This window comes from Rhinoraja longicauda, chromosome 12, assembly GCF_053455715.1.
Source record: "Rhinoraja longicauda isolate Sanriku21f chromosome 12, sRhiLon1.1, whole genome shotgun sequence".
NCBI classification, from domain to species: Eukaryota; Metazoa; Chordata; class Chondrichthyes; order Rajiformes; family Arhynchobatidae; genus Rhinoraja; species Rhinoraja longicauda.
In genome coordinates, this window is record NC_135964.1 from 34,859,597 (window position 1) to 34,881,324 (window position 21,728).

Consider the following 21,728-nt stretch of genomic DNA (forward strand, 5'->3'; position numbering starts at 1 on the left):
AAATCTACCTTTGAAAGCATCCAGTCTGAATCCATCACTGCCCGATATGGCAACAGCTCTGCCCAAGACCACAAGAAACCGTAGAGAAACAGCATCACACAAACCAACCTCCTTCCCATTGACTCTATCTACAGTTAATACTGCCTCGGGAAAGGTCTCTTTTTCTCCTCTTCCCTCATCTCTCTGCTCCTGTCAGGCAGAACAAACAAGAGCTTGAAAGCACATACCACTAGATTCCACAACAGCTTCTTCCGTGCTGTGATGAGACTCTTGAACGGACCTCTCGATACTAAGCTTGTATCTCCCCAATCTACCTCGTTGGGCACTTCCACTCTTTTTTTCTGCACTTTCTCTGTAGCTGTTACACTCTGTTCTGCAATCTGTTCATTTTTTATTTTGCACTGCCAGTTGTTCTCATCTCTGGTATGATCCACCAGGTTGGTCTGCAGTACATTTTTAAAAAATATATCTTGGTACATATAACAAAAATAAATGTTGGGAAAACAAACTACCAATACAAATACAAGAGTTGACAAAAATGTTAGACTTTTTCAAGAAGCTTTAAGAAACTTTTGAAGTGTTTTCACTGTCCTCCATTCTATCATATAAGTTAACAACATATTTACTGCTTGGCTTCCAAACTTAGCAAGTTTACCTCCAGAGACACAAGAAACTGCACAAGCTGGAATCCTGAGCAAAATACAAAGTGCAAGAATAACTCAGCAGGTCCGGCATCTGCAGAGGGACTGGGTAGCTGACATTTCGGGTCGGGATCCTTCTTCAGATTGATTGTTATAGGGATCAGAGGACTGGAAAAAAAAGTAGGGTCTTTTCAAGCTTTCTCCTCCCTACTACAATGAAGAAGAGTCACAGCCCAAAATGTTGCCTCCACAGATCCTGTCTAACCTGCTGAGCTATTCCAGCACTTTGTCTTTTGCTCAAGTTTCCTTCCAGGTTGGCCTGCACATGTGGCACAGTGGTGCAGTTTAGTAGAGTTGTTGCCCCATGGCTCCATCAACCCAGGTACAATCCTGACAGTTTCCTCCCACACAATAGACAATAGGTGCAGGAGTAGGCCATTCGGCCCCTCGAGCCAGCACCACCATTCAATGTGATCATGGCTGATCATTCTCAATCAGTACCCCGTTCCTGCCTTCTCCCCATACCCCCTGACTCCGCTATCCTTAAGAGCTCTATCTAGTTCTCTCTTGAATGCATTCAGAGACTTGGCCTCCACTGCCTTCTGAGGTGCCTTTACAGATTTACAACTCTCTGACTGAAAAAGTTTTTCCTCATCTCCGTTCTAAATGGCCTACCCCTTATTCTTAAACTGTGGCCCAATCTATCAGAGACATGCTGCTTGATAGATTAAATGTAAATAGCCCTAGCGTACAAGTGAGGGTTAAACTCTGCAGGATTTGACGGAATGTTGGGAGAATAAAATGGGATTATGTAGGGTTAAAGTGAATTTGTGATTGATGGTTAGTCTGAGCCAAAAGGCCTGTTTCTACGCTGTATGAAACGATGACTTTATACATTGGATTATACATGTCAATACATTATACGTGTTGGTATTGCTGGGACTTTAGCATCACTGTCCATCACTGAAAGTGGCAAGACTATTTGGTCTCCCCGAATCTACTTGTCATAAGATTACGGTATTCTGAACCTCTGTTGCCTTTCAATCATTGCATCTGTGTAGGTGCGTTAGTTTAGCCCCCTGTCAAGTAACACCATGATTTTAAAATTCTCAAACTTGTTTTTTAATTTTTCCATATTCCTCTTCTGCCTTATTTCTATAATTCCATCCAGCTATATAAAACTGAGTAATTTGCATTCTTTCATTTCAGTTTGCGAACACATCTCCAAATTTAATAACTCCACCTTATGTCCCTGTGTTTTTAGTTCGCAAGACTTGATGTTTAAGAAATTCTTCTGCAAACTCTCCTATTCTCTCTACCTCAATTTTTACTTTTTAGATACTTTTTTAAATATATCTCTTTGAAAAATCATTTTTTTAAATCTGCATTAATATAACCTTAGGGATTGTAACATCTAGTCCTACTAATCAACCTTAGATGGCAAGTGACAATTTTCATTTTTTACTCTCAGATGGAGTCTTGTGATTTTTGCCTTTTAAAAGTTGCATGTACAAGTAAGTTGTTGTTATGGTTACAAATTTAATGTGCTGGTAAGGGACTGGAATCACAATTAGCCAGTTCAGCTGAGTGCTGCAGATTTCCTTACACATTTCATATTTCAAGAATATTGTGATATCAAATTGTACAATTAGGCACATCCTTTCTACCACTATCCCTCATTCGAGTCAACAAGAAACTGAGTGTTTGGCCTCTGAACGTACCAAGTTTATTTCCAAGTTGGCCTGTAAGAATGGCAGGATGGCAAAGCCAGTTAAGCTGTTGTCTCACATCTCCTTCGCTTGACTTCAATCATGACCTTGGTGCTGTCTATATGGAGTTTGGGTCTTCCTGATATCATATGAATTTCCTCCAATCTGACAATAGACAATAGGTGCAGGAGGAGGCCATTCGGCCCTTCGAGCCAGCACCACCATTCAATGTGATCATGGCTGATCATTCTCAATAAGTACCCCGTTCCTGCCTTCTCCCCATACCCCCTGACTCCGCTATCCTTAAGAGCTCTATCTAGCTCTCTCTTGAAAGCATTCAGAGAACTGGCCTCCACTGCCTTCTGAGGATAAACATTACATGGTATAAACTCCTCCTGACTGCAATTTTAATCCTGTGTTTAGTTTAGTTTAGGGCGAAGGTAGACACAAAATGCTGGAGCAACTCAGCGGGACAGGCAGCATCTCCGGAGAGAAGGAATGGGTGACGCTTCGGGTCGAGACCCTTCTTCAGGCTGATGTCAGGGTAGGAGGCGGGACAAAGATAGGATGTAGTCGGAAACAGGAGGACTAGTGGGAGAACTGGGAAGGGGGAGGAGATAGAGAGGGAAAGCAGGGGACTATCTGAAGTTAGTCGGAGACAGGAAGACAAGTGGAAGAACTGGGAAGTGGGAGGGGAATCTGGTTTCCTTTCCAATCCCAATAATGTGTAGTGATATTATTGCAGTAGAACATAAAGATAGAATATTGAATTAATATTAAAGGCTTCAGAATTTATTGTATTATTGATTTAATAATTAAATTACTGGTCTGCAGTAAATTCCACTGATCTTAAGCCAAATCAGCATTTATCAAAGGGATATGAAAATGTAGGCAATGTAAAAGGATTAATTGAACTAAAGACACATATTGTCCGGCTTAAAATCATTTCCTCTTGATCTATTGAAAGGGGAATGTTGAGCAACTTTCTCATTGCAATGTTATACATTCATCTAAAAAAAAACGTCCCTCCAGATTGGATCTAATCAACAGGAAAAATGGGAAAGTATTCAACCCCACTTCACCGCCATTCCAGGCCAAATGTCACTCCCATCTAGTGCACAGACCAAACATTTTACATCTACTTTTGGAGGTCAAGCTTCAATTGATTATCAACTAATTTGCCTAATTATACAAGAGAATGGCCTCAAACTAAACATAGATAAACATAGGTTTGCTACCAATCCGTCCACTGAGCAATACTCACAATAAATGCACAGTTGGTTAGCAGTTTGATTAACCTGGTTAGATCCTAATCTTGGGTTGGTGTCTGTGTGGAGTCCTCATTTGATTACTCTGAAGCAGAACTGAGCAACTTCATCTGCTTGGCAAGTCTTTGGAATTGGAAGGGGCTTTACTGTCTATTGAGAGGTGGTAGTTTCTTGCAACCATATTCTGCAAAACAAAAGGAAAATAATGTTGTCATGGGTTAAATTATTGAGTGTGTGTGTGTGTTTCTGTGCATGTGTGTGCTTGTGGTATATTGCTGTGGAGAGGATGTGTATACTGCAAGGCTGTATTTGTCAGTTAAAGTTGACTAAAGGGTCAGAACATTAATCTTGACAAAACACAAAGGTCATGTAAGTTTTTCCACTACTCGAGGGCTGGGAAGGAACAATCTCAATGTACATTCAAAACAGTGATTAATAGATTTTTAGATAGCAAAGGGAATCAAACAACAGGAGTATAAAGCAGGGAAATTATGTTGAGGTAGAAGGTCTGTCACACTTTTGATAAATGGTAGTGCAGACTCAAATGAACTACTTTGGTTTTTTTAATTTCATGTGAGATGTTACCTGATTTTTGAGTATTTTCAGGATATTCTGTACATAGAAAGGGCAACATTTCTTTATGCGTCGGTGAAGATAAGGATTTAATCTGGTCAATAAAATCAGCCTGAAGGAATATGAAAGAGTTGAGAATGTCCCTGCCTTTTACAACGTGCGGACCTAGTGTTCTTAAGAAAAAAATCCATTATTGACACATAACAAACACACGTTCAAAACGTCATCTGGTACTTAAAAGGGTTAACCGATATAGATCATAGAACAGTACAGGCACAGAAACATGCCCTTGGGCCAACATCTGCGCTAACCATGATGCCAATCTAAACTAATCCTATCTACGTGCACATGCTCTGGATCCTGTTATTCTATGCCTGTTTATATCTCCAAATACCTCATTAATGTTGCTATCCTATCTGCTTCTAACACTTCCTCTGGCAGCTGGTTCCAGGTACCTACCACTCTTTGTATACGTGTGGCGGTGTCACGTGTGGCCGCGCCTAACGGCTGCGGCTCGCTGGCAGGCTGTTTGTCCTTTGTTGTTTGTGTGTTGGTGTGTTGTGTTTTGTTTTTGGCTGTGTATGTGTGGGGGGGGGTGTGGGGTGGGGGAAATCTTTCTTTTTTTAGGTCTCTTCCTCGGGGCGAGGCTCAGCCGCGGGACTTAACAGCGCTCGGTGCGGCTCGGCCCTGGGGCCTTCCATCGCCCGGTGCGGCTCGGCCGCGGGACATAACAGCGCCCAGTGCGGCTCGGCCGCGGGACTTAACAGTGCCCGGTGCGGCTCGGCTCGGCCACGGGGCCTTCCATCGCCCGGTACGGCCGCGGGACTTAACAGCGCCGGTGCGGCTCGGCCGCGGGGACTTTCCATCTCCTTGCGGGGGCTGTGCGGGTCAGTCGCCTCGGTAGAGGTCAAGCTGTCTGTCCGTGGGAGGGGCATGGGGGAAGAGAGAGGAAGTTTTTTTGCCTCCATCACAGTGAGGGGGTGTTTGGAGTCACTGTGATGGATGTTTGTGTTGGGGTTGTGTGTCTTGTGTTTTTTGTTTTTTTGTACTGCTGGCAAATTAATTTTGTTCGGTAAAACGAATGACAATAAAGCTATTCTGTATTCTGTTCTTCTTCTTCTGTAAAAAAACTTGCCTCGCAAATCTCTTTAAATCTTTTCCACTCCCACTTTAAACCAGAGCCTGCCAGTACTTGACACTTCCACCCTGGGAAAAAGATTCTCTCTACTTCATCTATGCCTCTCTTAATTTTATATCAGAGGCTCCCAAATTACTAAACACCTAACTTACAGAAATCTGATCTCAGACAAATTCTCCCCGAAAATGTTAGCGTTTCTCAACATAGTAGTAATAATCATTATTAAATGCTTTGTGGAATTGATTAGCAACTGAATATCATATATATCCCATTAATTTAATTATGGAGTGTGTTAGATTGAATATTCAACCAATTGAAATTATTATGGGAAGCATATGCAGAGCATCAGTCTGAAGAAGGTTGCCAACCTGACCCGGGATGCTGCTTGACCCACTGAGTTACTCCAGCATTTTGTGTCTTTCCTTGGTAAACCAACATCTGCAGTTTCTTGTTTCTATATCATATGTGTAGCTTTAGAAAATGAACGTTTCTGACTTACAAAAAATCGGCTTATCACACTTCTCAGGAGCACAACTCTTACGTAGCCTGAGGACAGCCTGTACTTCAATCAAGTTGCATTTCAGCCTCCAGTGTTCCATATTAAACAAAACAAGTTATCTAAGTTCTCCTAGTAGCTAAAACACTGATCAGGTAATAACCTGGTGAATCTGTTTTGCATCTTCTCCAAAGCCTCCACATCCTTCCCATTGTGTAGTGAACAGAACAGCACACAATAAACCTAATGTGGCTTAAGCAACACTTTATACAGCTGCAACATGACTTCTCAACCTTTATTCTCAATGATGCGACCAATGAAGGCAAGCGTGCTGTGTGCCTTCTTTACCATCTTACACTTGTGTTGACACTTTTAGGGATCTATGCACTTGCACCCCAAGATTCATCTGCAGATCAATCTTCCGAAGAGTCCTACTTTTCTCTTGCATTTGACCTCCCAAAATGCAACACCTCGCAATTGTTCAAATTAAACTCCATCTGCTTGTTGTCTGCCCAAATTTCTAACTGATCGTCCACAACGCCAATAGATTTCCATGTCATTTGCAAACATATTTATCAGGCCAGTACATTTTCACCAGATAATTAATAAATATCACAGAGATCCCAGCACTGATCCTTGTGGAACACCCCTTTTCACAGACCTCCAAGTTATCAATTCATAGCGGGTCTCATGTAATAAATTTTTTGAACCAGCCTACCGTGAGCCGGGGACACGGCAGGGGACTGCAGCGAGGCCTGGCTGGGCCAAAGGAGCCTCAGCAGCGGCAGACTCAGCGGCAGCAGGAAACTCTGCAGAAGCATTGGGGGCCTCGGAAGCAACCTGAGCCTCGGTGGCGGTGAGGCCTCGTGGTCGATGAACACGAGGGGAGGAGGGGAAGACAATGGGGACCCGGCGTGGGGGGACCGCCATGAAGAACAATGGGGACCCTACATGGGGGAACCGCTGTGAGAGATGGTGGAAGAATAAAGGAGAACCCGATGTGAGGGGGGGGGGGGGGGGGGGGAGGCACTCTAGTTTAGAATCCTCTGCCCAGAGGATAAGAGTTTGTTTGGTCATTTGTTCCGGTGAAGGAACTGTGCACACGGCAGCCAGCCAACAGTCACTTGTCTTTTTCTTTTTGTTTTCACTTTTAATTTCAAGTTTTTGTGTACTTTGTGTGTTGTAACATTTCCCTCCGGGGATGAATAAAGTTTTATCATATTGTACATTGCCAAATATTTTGCCAAAGTCCATGTAGATAACATTTACTGACCTAAACTGCTCAAACATTTTCCTCACTCCTGCAAAAAATTTAATCAAATTTGTGAGACAGAACCTCTCCCACACTTAAGTCATGCTATCCCAAATGATCAAGGACAAAGGAACACAGCAGGTCACGCAGCATCTGCGGAGGGAATGGAGAACCGCCATTTCGGGCCAGAACCTTTCTTCAGGCTGATTGGAACAGGGGGAGAAAGCTGGGAGGAGGGGTGGCACAAAGCCTAGTAAATAATAAGAGAATAGAGGTGGGAAGGGGGTTGAATGGCAGTTGGAGGAGTGAGTGACAAAGGCTTGAGGTGAAAAGGAGATAAAAACGTGTCAGATAAGGAAAGAAGCTGAGTGAAATGTAAAGCCAGAAAGGAAAGATATTGATGGATGGTGACAGGAGGGAGTGCGAGAGAGGGGGGAATGAAAGGATAAATATAGAACCCTGGGATTGGAGATAAGTGCACAGCAGATGGGAAAAGAGCAGGGTGATTGGGGTGGTGGGAGAAATAGATTCAGTCCCTCAAGATCCTGCAGCAAGACCCTAGACTGTGATCCTTCCCCACAGAGCCTTGCATTACAGAGATAGTTGGCTGCACTGAGCTTCAGTGCGTCCCTCAGCATGTACCCCTACAGTTTGGACTGGGCCAGATGGCAACATCTGACAAACGTCTCGCTCTGCTGGAACACCAACAAGTTTTGTATGGACCAAAGAGCCCCTTTCACCGAGTTGATGGTCCTCTAGCAGCACTTGATGTCTGTCACCAAATGTGTGCCTGGGTACAACATGTAAATCAGAGAGTTATGTTACAGAGCTGTTTCGGATGAACTATGACGAGGACCCTTGCATCCTACTGCAGACCCTATTCGCAGAGGTGGGCAACCATCTCCTCTGCAAAGCAGCCATCTCGATAGTTCTAGACTATTGTTATGGTTCCTTTTTTGAATTTCAAAAATAAACTTTATTCAGAATAAAAATATACAAAACTGTGTAAAAACTTTATATGTAATCAGTGTCTGTACAGTCAATAGTGTTTGCACCTATCTTTAACAAAACCCTTGCCATTCATGTTGCCTCCTGGGGTAATATCCATTCTGTTGTTTGAGGGGGGTTTCTGCCCCTCGATATAGGGCCATTCTTAGTCACGTGTGTGGCCAAAAATGTGAAAAATTGTGGAATACATCTCTTCTAATTCTGAAAGCATTACAGGTATATTGTTTTGTACTGTGCATATGACTTATATATGTCGAAGTTTATCAAATGAAATGTTTACATGTTATGCTGATAATGTTTGTTTAGGGTCAGAGGTCAAATATGACTGGTCATGTGTGTGACCATGTGAGGTCACACACATGACCAGTCATTTTTGACTTCTGACCCTAAACAAACAGTCAGCATAACATATAAAAAATTCACTTGATAAACTTTGACATATATGTCATATATACAGTATAAAACAATATACCTGTAATGCTTTCAGAATTAGAAGAGATGTATTCCACAATTTTGGTCACACATGTGACTAAGAATGGCCCAACAGTAGTCACAAAATACATTTTAACATAAACATCCAGCACAGTGACTCCTCCACATTCCTCACTGTGATGGAAGGCAAAAAAAAGTTAAATCTCTTCCCTTCTTTGTTCTCCTGCGGTCGAGGGCCTTGAGCCTTCCGTTGACAGGGCGATCTTGGCTCCCTTAGCCAGCGGTTGGGCCCTCCGTGTTTGGGCAATCAAGCTCCGGCATTGGGGGGGGGGGGGAATCTCAGCTCCCCAGTGCTGGGCGATCTGACCCCGGGTCGGGGCTAGTCGAACCTCTTGCGACTTTAGAGCTTCCCGATATCAGTCTCTACCCGAGACTGTGAGCTCCTCAATGTTGAAATCCGCAGGCCGTGGCTGGAGCGTCGATCCCAGCCAAGGAATCACTGTCTCCGATGGGAAGTCCACAGCTCCGCTTCGAGCAAGGCCTCCAGCTCCATGATGTTAGGCCGCAGAGCGACTGGAGATACGATCCGGAAAACAATCGCATCTCCTGCAAGGTAAGAGATTGAAAAAATGTTTCCCCCTCCCCCACACAAAACAAACCAGAGAACATTAACACATATTTTTAAAACACACTAAAAATAACAAGAAAGACAAAACGACAAAGGTTGGGGAGGCTGCCATTGCTGATAGCACCACCGGGTGGCTACCTCCTCTCTCTGGCATCTCCTTCCATACACTTACTACCCATTGTGTGAAAAAGTTACCCCTCAGATTCCAATTTAATCTTTTCCCCTTCACCTTAAACTTATGTCCTCTGGTCCTCGATTCCCCTACTCTGGGTCAAAGACTCCGCGCGTTTACCCGATCTACTGGTGTCTGAAAAAGGGTCTCGACCCGAAACGTCACCTATTCCTTTTCTCCAGAGATGCTGACTCCAGCTTTTTGCGTCTAGATTCGGTTGAAACCAGCATCTGCAGTTCCTTCCTTCCCACCTCCGGTGTTGTGCAATGCAGATGCACATTCCAGCCGCTGGGCCTTGGGTTCACCTGGCGGCGGCGATGATTGACAGGTGGGGCGAGCCACGCCCCCTCTCCAGGGCTGTCGTCGGGGTGACGGGCAGCAGCCTCGCTATGGAGCACAGGTGGTGCTGCCGCCACCGATCGCCATATTGAGAGCGGAAGCGACGGCAGAGGAAAGAAAGGGAGGCAGGCAAGGTGACGGTTGGAGGTCCGGCGCTCTACAGCGGAAACGTGCGGGTTTGGGGGAGAGGCCAGGGCCCACATAGGCGTCGGAGAGAGAGATAGAGATAGAGGCGGCGGCGGCGGCGGCACCTCCTTTCCGCCCGACTGGAAGCCGCAGAGATCTGAGCTCTACCCTCGCCCACACCGGACCGTCCGCCAGGCCGCCGCTCCCCGGCAAGATGCCGCTCGCTCAGCTGGTGGACCCCTGGCAGAAAATGGCTGTGGAGAAGGGGAGAGAGGTGAGCGTGCCCGCCGACAGGCCCCGACTTCAACTTTCCTGTCCCCCGCCCTGTTCGCTGTTTGCTTCGCGTCCCATCTCCACAGGCTGGGCTAACCGCCCCGCCCCGATACCCTCTTGACTTCATCTCCCACCATTCGGCTAATTCCCCCGCCTCCCCGGACATTCTTCCCACACGCAGAACACCTCAGGACTTTGAATGCTTCCTTTGCCCCAGTTCCCGAACTTGATCTCTTCTCGCGCCCCGGACTATTCGTCCCTCCTCTCTCCTGGGCACTTTCAATCTTTGCCCCATCAGCTTCATTTACTCCTCTTTGCCCCATCTCCCAATTCTCTTCTCGTTTGCGGTCACTCTATCTTCGTCTTGCGTCGCATCTCCCATTCGCTCCCTCATCCCCGACCTTTCCCCTCCCCGTTTCATCGTCGTGGCCAGGTTTCAGAGTTTGTAACTTAACTTTTTTACTGGGAGGGGACAGGGAAGGAGGATTTATCTTTCTAGTCTAATAACATTATTGTGTGTCCTTGGTCTGGGATTAAACAGGCTGTTGGTCCAGTTCTGTCACAGTTACAAAGGAAGCCAAGTATTTGTTGCCTTTAAAATGTGCAGAATATTTAATTTTCGAGGATCTACATTTTCAATTTAACATTGCTGTCACGGTATATCTTTTCAGGTTCTTGTTTATTTGGTTTTGCCACTAATCAGCAAAGTGTTGTGAAAACTGCAGTGCAGTTTCTATAATTTTGATTTTGCCTTGGTAAAATCGAGTTGCATTATTAGAATTTATTTGTTTGGGTTTTACGCCCAAGTTAATTGATTTATTTCTTGTCCGCTAATGATTTAGCCACTTGAAATATTTTCTTAAACTTTTCACCTGCAATATTGAATCAGCAAAACTGAATTTTAGCAATTTACTGTTATCCCCACAGTCTGAAACTTATGAGCCTGATCAGAACTTGGGGCAATAGTTAGCTTTTTATTGAATCACTCTAAATTGGAGCTTTTTAATATTTTAATAATATTGGATCTAGTTGCCTGACATCTTTAAGCCAAAGGAGTGCATAGTTGACCAATATTCTGTTTTAATGTATTGTGCGCATTGATGTTAGCCTCATGACTGGCCAATTTACTGTTGGAAATATTCCACGTAGATGCTTATTCACAATGTGCACATTATGATAGAATGTTATGGGTCGAGGTTGCAGGTCTATAGCCAATTCTACTTCTGATTTTTAACCTCTGTGAATTTTGTTAGGTAGATTGTTAAACCAATGCGCTCTTAAAAGCAGAGCATATTGTTTTAAGGTAAAGACATGGGAGATTTAGAGCAACGTGGGCTGCGGGCGGTTGAGGAATTTTCACCCAATGATTGCTTGAAATCTGAAATGCATTACTTGAGGTAGCACTCAAAGAATTAAGAAACGTTTAGATGGGAAAGTGAAATGCCATGACAAAAATTAATAAATGTTTATATGGAAATTTGAAATAGAAACATAGAAAATAGGTGCAGGAGTAGGCCATTCGGCCCTTCGAGCCTGCACCGCCATTCAATATGATCATGGCTGATCATTCAGCTCAGTAGCCTGTACCTGCCTTCTCTCCATACCCCCTGATCCCTTTAGCAAAAAGGGCCACATCTAACTCCCTCTTAAATATAGCCAATGAACTGGCCTCAACTACCTTCTGTGGCAGAGAATTCCACAGACTCACCACTCCCTGTGTGAAGAAATGTTTTCTCATCTCGGTCCTAAAAGACTTCCCCCTTATCCTTAAGCTGTGACCCCTGGTTCTGGACTCCCCCAACATCGGGAACAATCTTCCCGCATCTAGCCTCTCCAACCCCTTAAGAATTTTATATGCTTCTATAAGATCCCCCCTCAGTCTTCTAAATTCCAGCGAGTACAAGCCCAGTCTATCCAGTCTTTCCTCATATGTAAGTCCCGCCATCCCAGGGATCAATCTGGTGAACCTTCTCTGTACTCCCTCTAAGGCAAGAACGTCTTTCCTCAGGTTAGGAGACCAAAACTGCACACAATACTCCAGGTGCGGTCTCACCAAGGCCCTGTACAACTGTAGCAGAACCTCCCTGCTCCTAAACTCAAATTCTCTTGCTATGAATGCCAACATACCATTCGCTTTCTTCACTGCCTGCTGCACCTGCATGCTTGCTTTCAATGACTGGTGCACCATGACACCCAGGTCCCGTTGCATCTCCCCTTCTCCCAATCGGTCACCATTCAGGTAATACTCTGCTTTCCTGTTCTTGCCGCCAAAGTGGATAACCTCACATTTATCCACATTATATTGCATCTGCCATGCATTTGCCCACTCGCCTAATCTATCCAAGTCACTCTGCAGCCTCCTAGCATCCTCCTCGCAGCTAACACTGCCACCCAGCTTCGTGTCATCCGCAAACTTAGAGATGTTGCATTCAATTCCCTCGTCCAAATCATTAATATACACTGTAAATAACTGGGGTCCCAGCACTGAGCCTTGCGGTACCCCACTAGTCACAGCCTGCCATTCCGAAAAGGACCCGTTCATTCCTACTCTTTGCTTCCTGCCCGCCAACCAATTTTCTATCCACCTCAACACTGAACCCTCAATACCGTGTGCTTTTAAGTTTGTACACCAATCTCCTATGTGGGACCTTGTCGAAGGCCTTCTGAAAGTCCAGATATAACACATCGACTGGTTCTCCCTTATCCACTCTACTAGTTACACCCTCGAAAAATTCTATAAGATTCGTCAGACATGATTTGCCTTTGGTAAATCCATGCTGATTTTGTCCGATGATATCACCACTTTCCAAATGTAATGCTATCACATCTTTAATAACTGACTCTAGCATTTTCCCCACTACCGATGTTAGGCTAACTGGTCTATAATTCCCCGTTTTCTCTCTCCCTCCCTTTTTATGGCTTCGAAGATTCTAGGTAGACTGCTGGGAAATGGGAATTGTATGGATAAGTACTAGATGGCCGTATTGACTCGACTGGCTGAAGGGCTTGTTTTACGCTCTATGACCCTATGACCACTTTGTATTGGGTTTCTAAAAGTTGAAAAAATTGGCATGATTGAAGGTGTCATTTAGCAGATCAATAAATTTGGTATTAAGCTTTCCTTCAAAATTACAATACTTTCTTTGAGGGTGGCATTATTGTTTCCTTTAATATTCTGGTCGGTACTTTTGTCATTAAAATGCAATAACCGAGGTATCATTAAAAACCAGGATTGCTATAAAATGTGCATTTATAAAAATGTGATTAACACTTGTTATAATAGCGATAATGTGCAAAGTGTTAGTCTTGTACTGCATATACTCTGCCTGAAAGTGTTCACTGGCTTTTGCAAGAGATGAAGTTTCTCCTCTTTATGTATTTTTTTGCCTCGCAGTCAACATCGTTTCCCCTATGTAAACTTCTCCACAGCCAGAAACCAACAGAGAGCCCAAACAGGGGCACAACACTACGTGACTTCCCCACTCGATGTCAGGCTAGTAATGCTGTACAACTTAACAGTTCTCCACAGTATGAGGTATACTTAAATACTTTGCAACATTTCTCTATAAAAATATAGAATTGATTTTAAAACATCCATATTAATATACAATGAAAAGTGTAAAAAGAAATGGACAAAAATGGATAGCATTTTCAAATGGAAGATGACTTTATTAATGTGGGTGATGGTTGGAATAATAAAATCATTGCCCAGTTGCAACTAATACTTGTCCTTTAAAAATGGACAGATACCACTTTTCATTTCATGTGTTGTTGGTTGATTGAGAGGATTTCCTTATTAGGCTTTTGAGGGCATCTGTTGAAGGCCTTGACAATTTTTTGAGGTCGTCTTCTTAGTTGTCACGACAATAGCTTCATATGAATTTTGTTGGTTTGAATATTTGAAATCAAGGGATTAATTTACAAACTACTTGAATATCACTGGGCTAATAGAAATATAAAAACTAAATTTAACATTAATGTTTCAATGAATGCTTTTGATGATATCTTTATGAAATGTCTATATTGAGCAAGTCAACAACTTTTTCAAAGATTTTCTCACTATCTGAAATAATGTGATTTATAATTCTTTCGCGCTCCAAAATGGCTTGAGCTTACGCTGATGTTCATGGACAAAATGTATTTATAGAATTTTGTGAAATGATTATTACTTTAGGCCGAATCATCTTGTCAGTTTAATCAGTGATATTATTAGCACACATTACTTATTCAACAGTTGAGATCTTTGTGTACAGATTTAATATTTTTTTACACCTATTATGGGGATTGCTGGGGATTGGCTCATAGAAACATAGAAAATAGGTGCAGGAGTAGGCCATTCCGCCATTCAATATGATCATGGCTGATCATCCAACTCAGTATCCCGTACCTGCCTTCTCGCCATACCCCCTGATCCCTTTAGCCACAAGGGCCACATCTAACTCCCTCTTAAATATAGCCAATGAACTGGCCTCAACTACCTTCTGTGGCAGAGAATTCCGCAGATTCACCACTCTCTGTGTGAAAAAAAACTTTCTCATCTCGGTCCTAAAAGACTTCCCCCTTATCCTTAAACTGTGACCCCTTGTTCTGGACTTCCCCAACATCGGGAACAATCTTCCTGCATCTAGCCTGTCCAACCCCTTAAGAATTTTGTAAGTTTCTATAAGATTCCCCCTCAATCTTCTAAATTCCAGCGAGTACAAGCCGAGTCTATCCAGTCTTTCTTCATATGAAAGTCCTGCCATCCCAGGAATCAATCTGGTGAACCTTCTCGGTACTCCCTCTATGGCAAGAATGTCTTTCCTCAGATTAGGAGACCAAAACTGTACGCAATACTCCAGGTGTGGTCTCGGAAATGCCCTGTACAACTGCAGCAGAACCTCCCTGCTCCTATACTCAAATCCCCTCTCTATGAATGCCAACATACCATTCGCTTTCTTCACTGCCTGCTGCACCTGCATGCCTACTTTCAATGACTGGTGTACCACGACACCCAGTTCTCGTTGCATCTCCTCTTCTCCTAATCGGCCACCATTCAGATAATAGTCTGCTTTCCTGTTCTTGCCACCAAAGTGGATAACCTCACATTTATCCACATTATACTGCATCTGCCATGTATTTGCCCACTCACCTAACCTATCCAAGTCACGTTGCAGCCTCCTAGCATCCTCCTCACAGCTAACACTGCCCCCCAGCTTCGTGTCATCCGCAAACTTGGAGATGTTGCATTCAATTCCCTCGTTCAAATCATTAATATATATTGTAAATAGCTGGGTACCCCACTAGTCACTGCCTGCCATTCTGAAAAGGACCCGTTTATTCCTACTCTTTGCTTCCTGTCTGCCAGCCAGTTCTCTATCCACATCAATACTGAACCCACAATACCGTGTGCTTTAAGTTTGCATACTAATCTCTTATGTGGGACCTTGTCGAAAGCCTTCTGGAAGTCCAGATATAACACATCCATTGGTTCTCCCTTATCCACTCTACTAGTTACATCCTCGAAAAATTCTATAAGATTCGTCAGACATGATTTACTTTTCATAAATCCATGCTGACTTTGTCCAATGATTTCACCACTTTCCAAATGTGCTGCTATCCCATCTTTAATAACTGACTCTAGCATTTTCCCCACTACCGATGTTAGACTAACTGGTCTTTAATTCCCCTTTATCTCTCCCTCCCTTTTTGAAAAGTGGGGTTACATTAGCTACCCTCCAATCCTCAGGAACTACTCCAGAATCTAAAGAGTTTTGAAAAATTATCACTAATGCATCTACTATTTCCGGGGCTACATGCCATTCGCCTGTATGGACATGCAAGAAACTGGAGATTCTGGAATCCTGAGCAAATAGAAAAGTGCTGGAGGAAATCAGCAGGTCGGGCAGCGTCTACAGAGGGAATGGGTAGTCATGGCACAGCGGGGGTGGGGGCTGGGGGGGGGAGCTGGTAAAGAGAGATAAGGTGTGGCAAAGCCTGGCAAGTGTTAATAGGTACTGGTGATTGGCAGATGCGTGGAATGACTAACAAAAGCTAGAGGTGAAAAGGAGAGAAATGGGTGTCAGAGGAAAAGTCAAAAGTAAAGCCACGGGGAAGGAATATGAGTGAGATGTGAATGGAGGAGGGGAGAGAAAGGATGAATGGAAATATGGGAATTGAGGATGGAAGATGAGTACATAGATGGGGGAGGAGCAGGGTGACTGGTGTAGTGGGAGAAAACTGGGGTAGGAAGCAGCAGACAGAGGGGTGGTAGACTTGGGGTTCTTCCAGTTTAATGTTTATACTGTTGGGTTAGAAGCTACCCAAGAGGAATATGAGGTGCTGTTCCTCCAGTTTGCGTGTGGCAGAGCTTGGATTGCTGAAGGGGGCGGCCACCCTTGGAAAATGGGTGTGTGATGTTCTTATCAGTGTAGAGCCACAGGTTGAGCGAATAAGTATCAGTGTGGTTCTTAACTGTATAGTTTACAGACTATACAGGTGGCTCTCTGCTGAGCTGACCAAATTCTGGCCAGAAACGGAGATCAGTAAGAACATTTATTCCTGTTACAGCCAATCCATGGGTTGGATATTCCTGCCCATGATAAGTGTTGCACCCTTGTGGAACCTTCAGGTCCGGGAGAGTTCTTGTACAGTAATGACTGGCAATGTAGATTGATTGAGCGTGATTTTTATAATTGGTCAACATCTCCATTATATTATATCAGGAGAGTAAAAAGCAAACTGGGCAGTCCTTGGTCCATTTTCATCCAGCAGTTATATTTTCATTGTTTCAATCTCGTCTTCCCTGTTTTTGCTAGCCTTTCTATTCATGTAATTTGATACTTTTTCGCTGGTTTGTTTCTTGGCTACTTTTCTTTCCAGGTTGAGGTCCTATTCCCTGGTTTGGAATGATAGGCTGAGTATGTCAGTACCTTGCTGTACTGTACTTTTCTGCCTGAATATGGACCCATATTATGATTCAAAAAGATAGTAGAAATGCAACTTGCCATAAAAGGCAATGCTGGTTTCCATTAGCAGCATTGAGATGATGTACAAAAAGTCAGGCATATAACGAGCCTGAGTTAAGATTGTTTTTTTGGGAGAGAATACAGGCATAATTCAAAACAGAGGATTTGAAGTATTAAATGAGCTATAATTTTATTGGTCGAGCACTATTTACAGATCTATTCTCTGGTGCTAGGTAGCAACAGGTATACGAATTTACATTGCTTGTTTACCATCTTCCTGACTATCTGATCAGATATTTTCTGCTGGTAGGTTTTGCAGTCAAATAGTATCTGTTTTATTCCCAGTTGAAGGGCAGCTATTTGTTTTTTGCAACAAAACCCTTTGATTATTATATGGTCATTTACCTCTTATAATTAGAGTGGCTGCTCATGCTAGTAGCATTGTTTCAGGTCGAGACCCCAAAGAAGTGTCCCGACCCGAAACATCACCTATTCCTTTTCTTCAGAGATGCTGTCTGACCCACTGAGTTACTCCAGCTTTTTGTGCCTATCTTTGGTTTAAACCAGCACCTGCAGTTCCTTCCTACACAAGTGGTATGTGGTTACAGGTGAAGGAAAAGGCTTGATTGGCAGATAGATGGACAAAGGCTAGAGATGAGAAGAAGACAAAAGGCTGTGGGATAAGGAGAGAGATGTAAAATGTGGTGGGAGGGGGATATAGATGGAAAGGTAAAGTGGGAAGGAGAATTAGGTGCGCATCCAGATAGGGCCCAGAGAGAGGGGCGGGGGAGGTAGATGACCGGGATGGGTGTGTGGTGGTTAGTTACCTCGAGTTGGACAATTCAATCTTGTACCATTTGTGTTGTAAGCTGCCAAGATGATGTTCTTCCCATTTGCCTCACTTTGGCAATGGCAATTTGGCCCAGGGCAGTCAGTATGGGAAGGGGAGATAAAATGGTTAGCAACTGGGAGATCCAGCATGTCCTGGCAGACTGAGCACAAGTGTTCGATGAAACATTTAGGCTCATCAATACAAAGGAGGCTGCATGTGGAGCACTGGATGCAGCAGATAGGTTACAAGAAGTGCATGTGAGCTTCTGTCACACCTGGAAAGGCTGCTGGAGTCCCTGGATGGGTGCGAGGGTGATGGTATAGGGCCAGGTATAGGTCCAACATACTGATGCCTTTGCTTACCAAGTGTGAAGCTGATTTACCATTCAGGGTTATCAAATCATGTGTTGAGCATTTGATCAGAGATACTTGTTGGTAATATCTAGGCTATTTCTTGGGGTGTCAGTGTGTTTTAGCTTTGTCGCATCTTGTTTTGCCAGTAGAGGGCAAAACTAAAATTATCCGTATTATGCTTAGCCATGATAAGCACAGATAGTTATCTGTAAAAAGTTCATGGGAAGCTTCTGGATAGGCTTGTGCCCTAGGGCAAAGTGGGAGCATGAAGTCTTTGGAAACAATTTGGGAACTTGTGAAGAAAATCACTCGCCGTCGAATACCTTGTCTTTATCATTACTACGAGCAACTTTATGAATATTGCTGGTTTGGAAGATGCTGGCTGCTGGTGGGAGATATGATCGCACGGATTTTAAATGTCAGGTTCTTTCAACATCTAATTAGGTTGGTTGGTGTTTCTGCAGCTTTATCAGCCCAAGTATAAATTTATGCAGTATTTGGACAGCTTGGTTGCTTTGAGTTGTAAATTGAGCTGAAAGCTGTGTTCAATGGACTTCAACAATAGGTAATGTGGTAATGTCAAGGGTTCAATTGTTTTTTATTGTTGGTTCAGCAATGGGGGTTATTCGGTTAAGGATACGTCCCTGAAGAACTTCCAGCTCTGTTGCGTTCCCACCTCCAACCAGCCTGAAGTCCATAATTCCCATTGAATTCAGTTTTATGATTTTTTTTCCCCCATAATGTTAAATGTTCCTTTGATATCAAAGATACACATTCCTCTCTCTCTTTTGGATGTGCTCCCGTTCTCTTGTTAATTGCCCAACACCATTCACAACTAGAGTGACAAGAATTCAGTACTTTGATTTATTGGGATTTCTTAGCAGTTTGTATGTTGCTTTTGTTTGAAATATTGTAGCTACATTGATGTGCTGTTGCTTGTACGCTTTTTAAACACAGTCAAATGAACTTGGTATAGGGGTCTTTGATAATAGAGGAAGGAATTTTGGGGCCTGAATTTTGTTGATAACTGAGCAGGACGTGCTAGCTGTCAAAGCAGCCAGACTTTGCACCATGAAATGGCCCTTCACCAGTGGTGTTTAGGGGCTAAGACCAATTATTATTTTGCTGTCCTTTAAGATGCTTTGGGTCAGAATTTTTCTCTGCATTCAGAAAGGGTAAGATGTGATGTTAAATCATTGATCTGAAATGTAACACTCTCCTCACAGGTGCTGCCTAATCTGAGTATTTCTAGCATTTTGTGTTTTCTTTCAGATTTCCAGCGTCGCATGGCAAATTCAGCATATGGTCTTAATAATATTAAGGGTGTAGTTGGCTGCTTATAATGATCGGATTAAAGCTGTTACTTTACATTGGAACATACTTTTGTTGATGGTCTATAACAAATCATTTGCTCAGTTTTAAGCTAGTGGATCAAATCATTCACAAATCATCAATCCATATTAGTGAATACTGGTGGTAAGCATTTATGTTCTGAGTCATTCCATTCTAGCTGCTCAGTGCTGCTTCTGATTGATGTTGAAAAGAATACCTTTTCAGCAAATGAGAGTGAGTGTTCACCAAACATGCTGTGAGGATCTTTCCTTGTACTATGAGAAGACTTCACAAGCTACTTCTTTATGATTGTTTCAGATGGTGAAACAGAACATACCTCGATAAAGGCTAGTCGTTGACCTTGAAACTGTTTATATTATCACTCATCCCAGAGCTAATTCCTCATATCAGCATCCATTTTATTCTTGTTAAGATTGTCATAAATACATCTAGCTTACTTTTGAAATTTTGAATTCTCTTTAACTCAAGGTTTGCTTTAAATAAAAGGCAGGTGACTTTTTTAGTCTTTGTGCACACGTTAAATTTTCAACAGTAATGGACAAGATCTCTGAACGTATCTCTACCATTTGAGTATATGCACAGCAGTGGATTTAACATTTTGGTATAGGTGGCAAACAAAATATTATTTTATTTCTGGGCCTCCTGAAAGCTCTGATCCATAAGATTAGATTTTCTGTTTTTAAAGAGACTTCATGTATACAGTGACCGTGTGAGTTTGGAGTTTGACAAAGCTGAGTTTGCATTCAAATTGAGGATTGAAATTATTCAGTTTGCTAATTTGTGTTGTGGCATTTCCACAAAAATGATTTGAAAACCTTTCATATTATAACTTAAAAAGGAGGCTTCAAATGATTCTGTCATTATTACCCGATTGATTTTGCATTTGTTTTTTGTTCCACATCACGATTGCACAATGATTGATAGAGGTTAACAAGGCCAGAGAAAAATTAGCTGGATGCAAAGATTTATAAGACAGAATTTGAAAAGTGGGCAAATGTGTCAAGGTGGTCATAAATATAAATAGCTTGTATTGACAACTCGGAGCACTGCAAGCAATTCTAGTTGTCACTTGGTAAGGATATAGAGAAGCTATAAAATAGTGCAGGAGAGTTTTTACAAGGGTATTAGATGAAGAGCTGGGCAAGGTCCAATCAGAAGTATGAACAGATGAATCTTTTTGTCAGAGGAGTCCAAGAACTGCCCTTCGGGTCACTTGTAGATGCCATGTAATGCAATTTATACAGCATTGTCTATGTAGTATTGTACTAGTCTATACATTATGGAAACATGTCCTTCGGCCCCACTTGCCTGTGCTGAACAACTTCTTCACCACCCCTGCAGCTCTCAACCAAATGATACCAGGGAGGCAAAATACTAATGTGTACTATTGTCAATGACTGCAGAAATTCCTCGCCTTATAGAATTTAAGATAGCTAATGTTAACTTTACTATTATTCCTGACCGTGAATCTAAGTCATCGTAGTCTTAGTTGTGACCTCTCAGCACTCATAATTGAATACTGGATAACGTAAACTGGCCATATGTAGGATAATGAGAGGTGATCTCATTCAAAAACAACGCTTAACATTTAGATGATTGTTCTCCTGGCTTATGTATAAAGAAATGCGTAGAATAGCGCATATATTCTATGTTTTATAAAAAACATTGCATGTACGTCTCAAAGCCATAGATCTGTACAGCACAGAAACAGGCCTTTTGACTCACCTTGTCTGTGCCTACCAAGTTGGCATACTGGGCAGGCTAGTCCCATTTGGCCTATGTCCCTATAAACCTTTCCTATCCAGATATCTGTCCAACTGTGTTTAAGTGATAATTGTATCTGCTTCTATAGCTTCCTCTGATAGCCTGACTCGCCTCGCTATCCACCTGATTCATCACTTGATCTCTCAATTTCTGCAAATGTGCAGGGTTCTGCCATTTACTGTGCAAGTCTTGCCCTGTTAACATACCGAAGTGCAACATCGCACCCTTGTCAGCATTAAATTCCATTTGCCATTCATAGACCCATCTTCTCAACTAATCTAGATCTTGTTGTAAACTTGGACAACCGTACTCACTCTCTACCATACTTCCTATTTTGGTTTCATCTGCAAATTTACTAACAATATTAACTACATTGTCATCCAATATGATGTAAATAATAAACAACCGCTGTCCCCCTGTGGGA

General features: G+C 42.8%; 1 protein-coding gene across 2 annotated transcripts in view; it reads left to right on the forward strand.

Annotated features, from left to right (window-relative positions):
• The first annotated feature begins 9,664 nt into the window (after window positions 1-9,664).
• Window positions 9,665-21,728, forward strand: part of LOC144598894 (ribosomal protein S6 kinase alpha-3-like) — a 61,854-nt gene continuing 49,790 nt past the window's right edge. For both annotated transcript variants that reach the window (XM_078409461.1, XM_078409462.1), the window contains exons 1-2: window positions 9,665-10,056; window positions 13,450-13,590. In XM_078409461.1, the coding sequence (XP_078265587.1) occupies window positions 9,997-10,056; window positions 13,450-13,590 (201 nt within the window). In that variant the 5' untranslated portion in view covers window positions 9,665-9,996. The remainder of the gene's footprint in view (window positions 10,057-13,449; window positions 13,591-21,728) is intronic.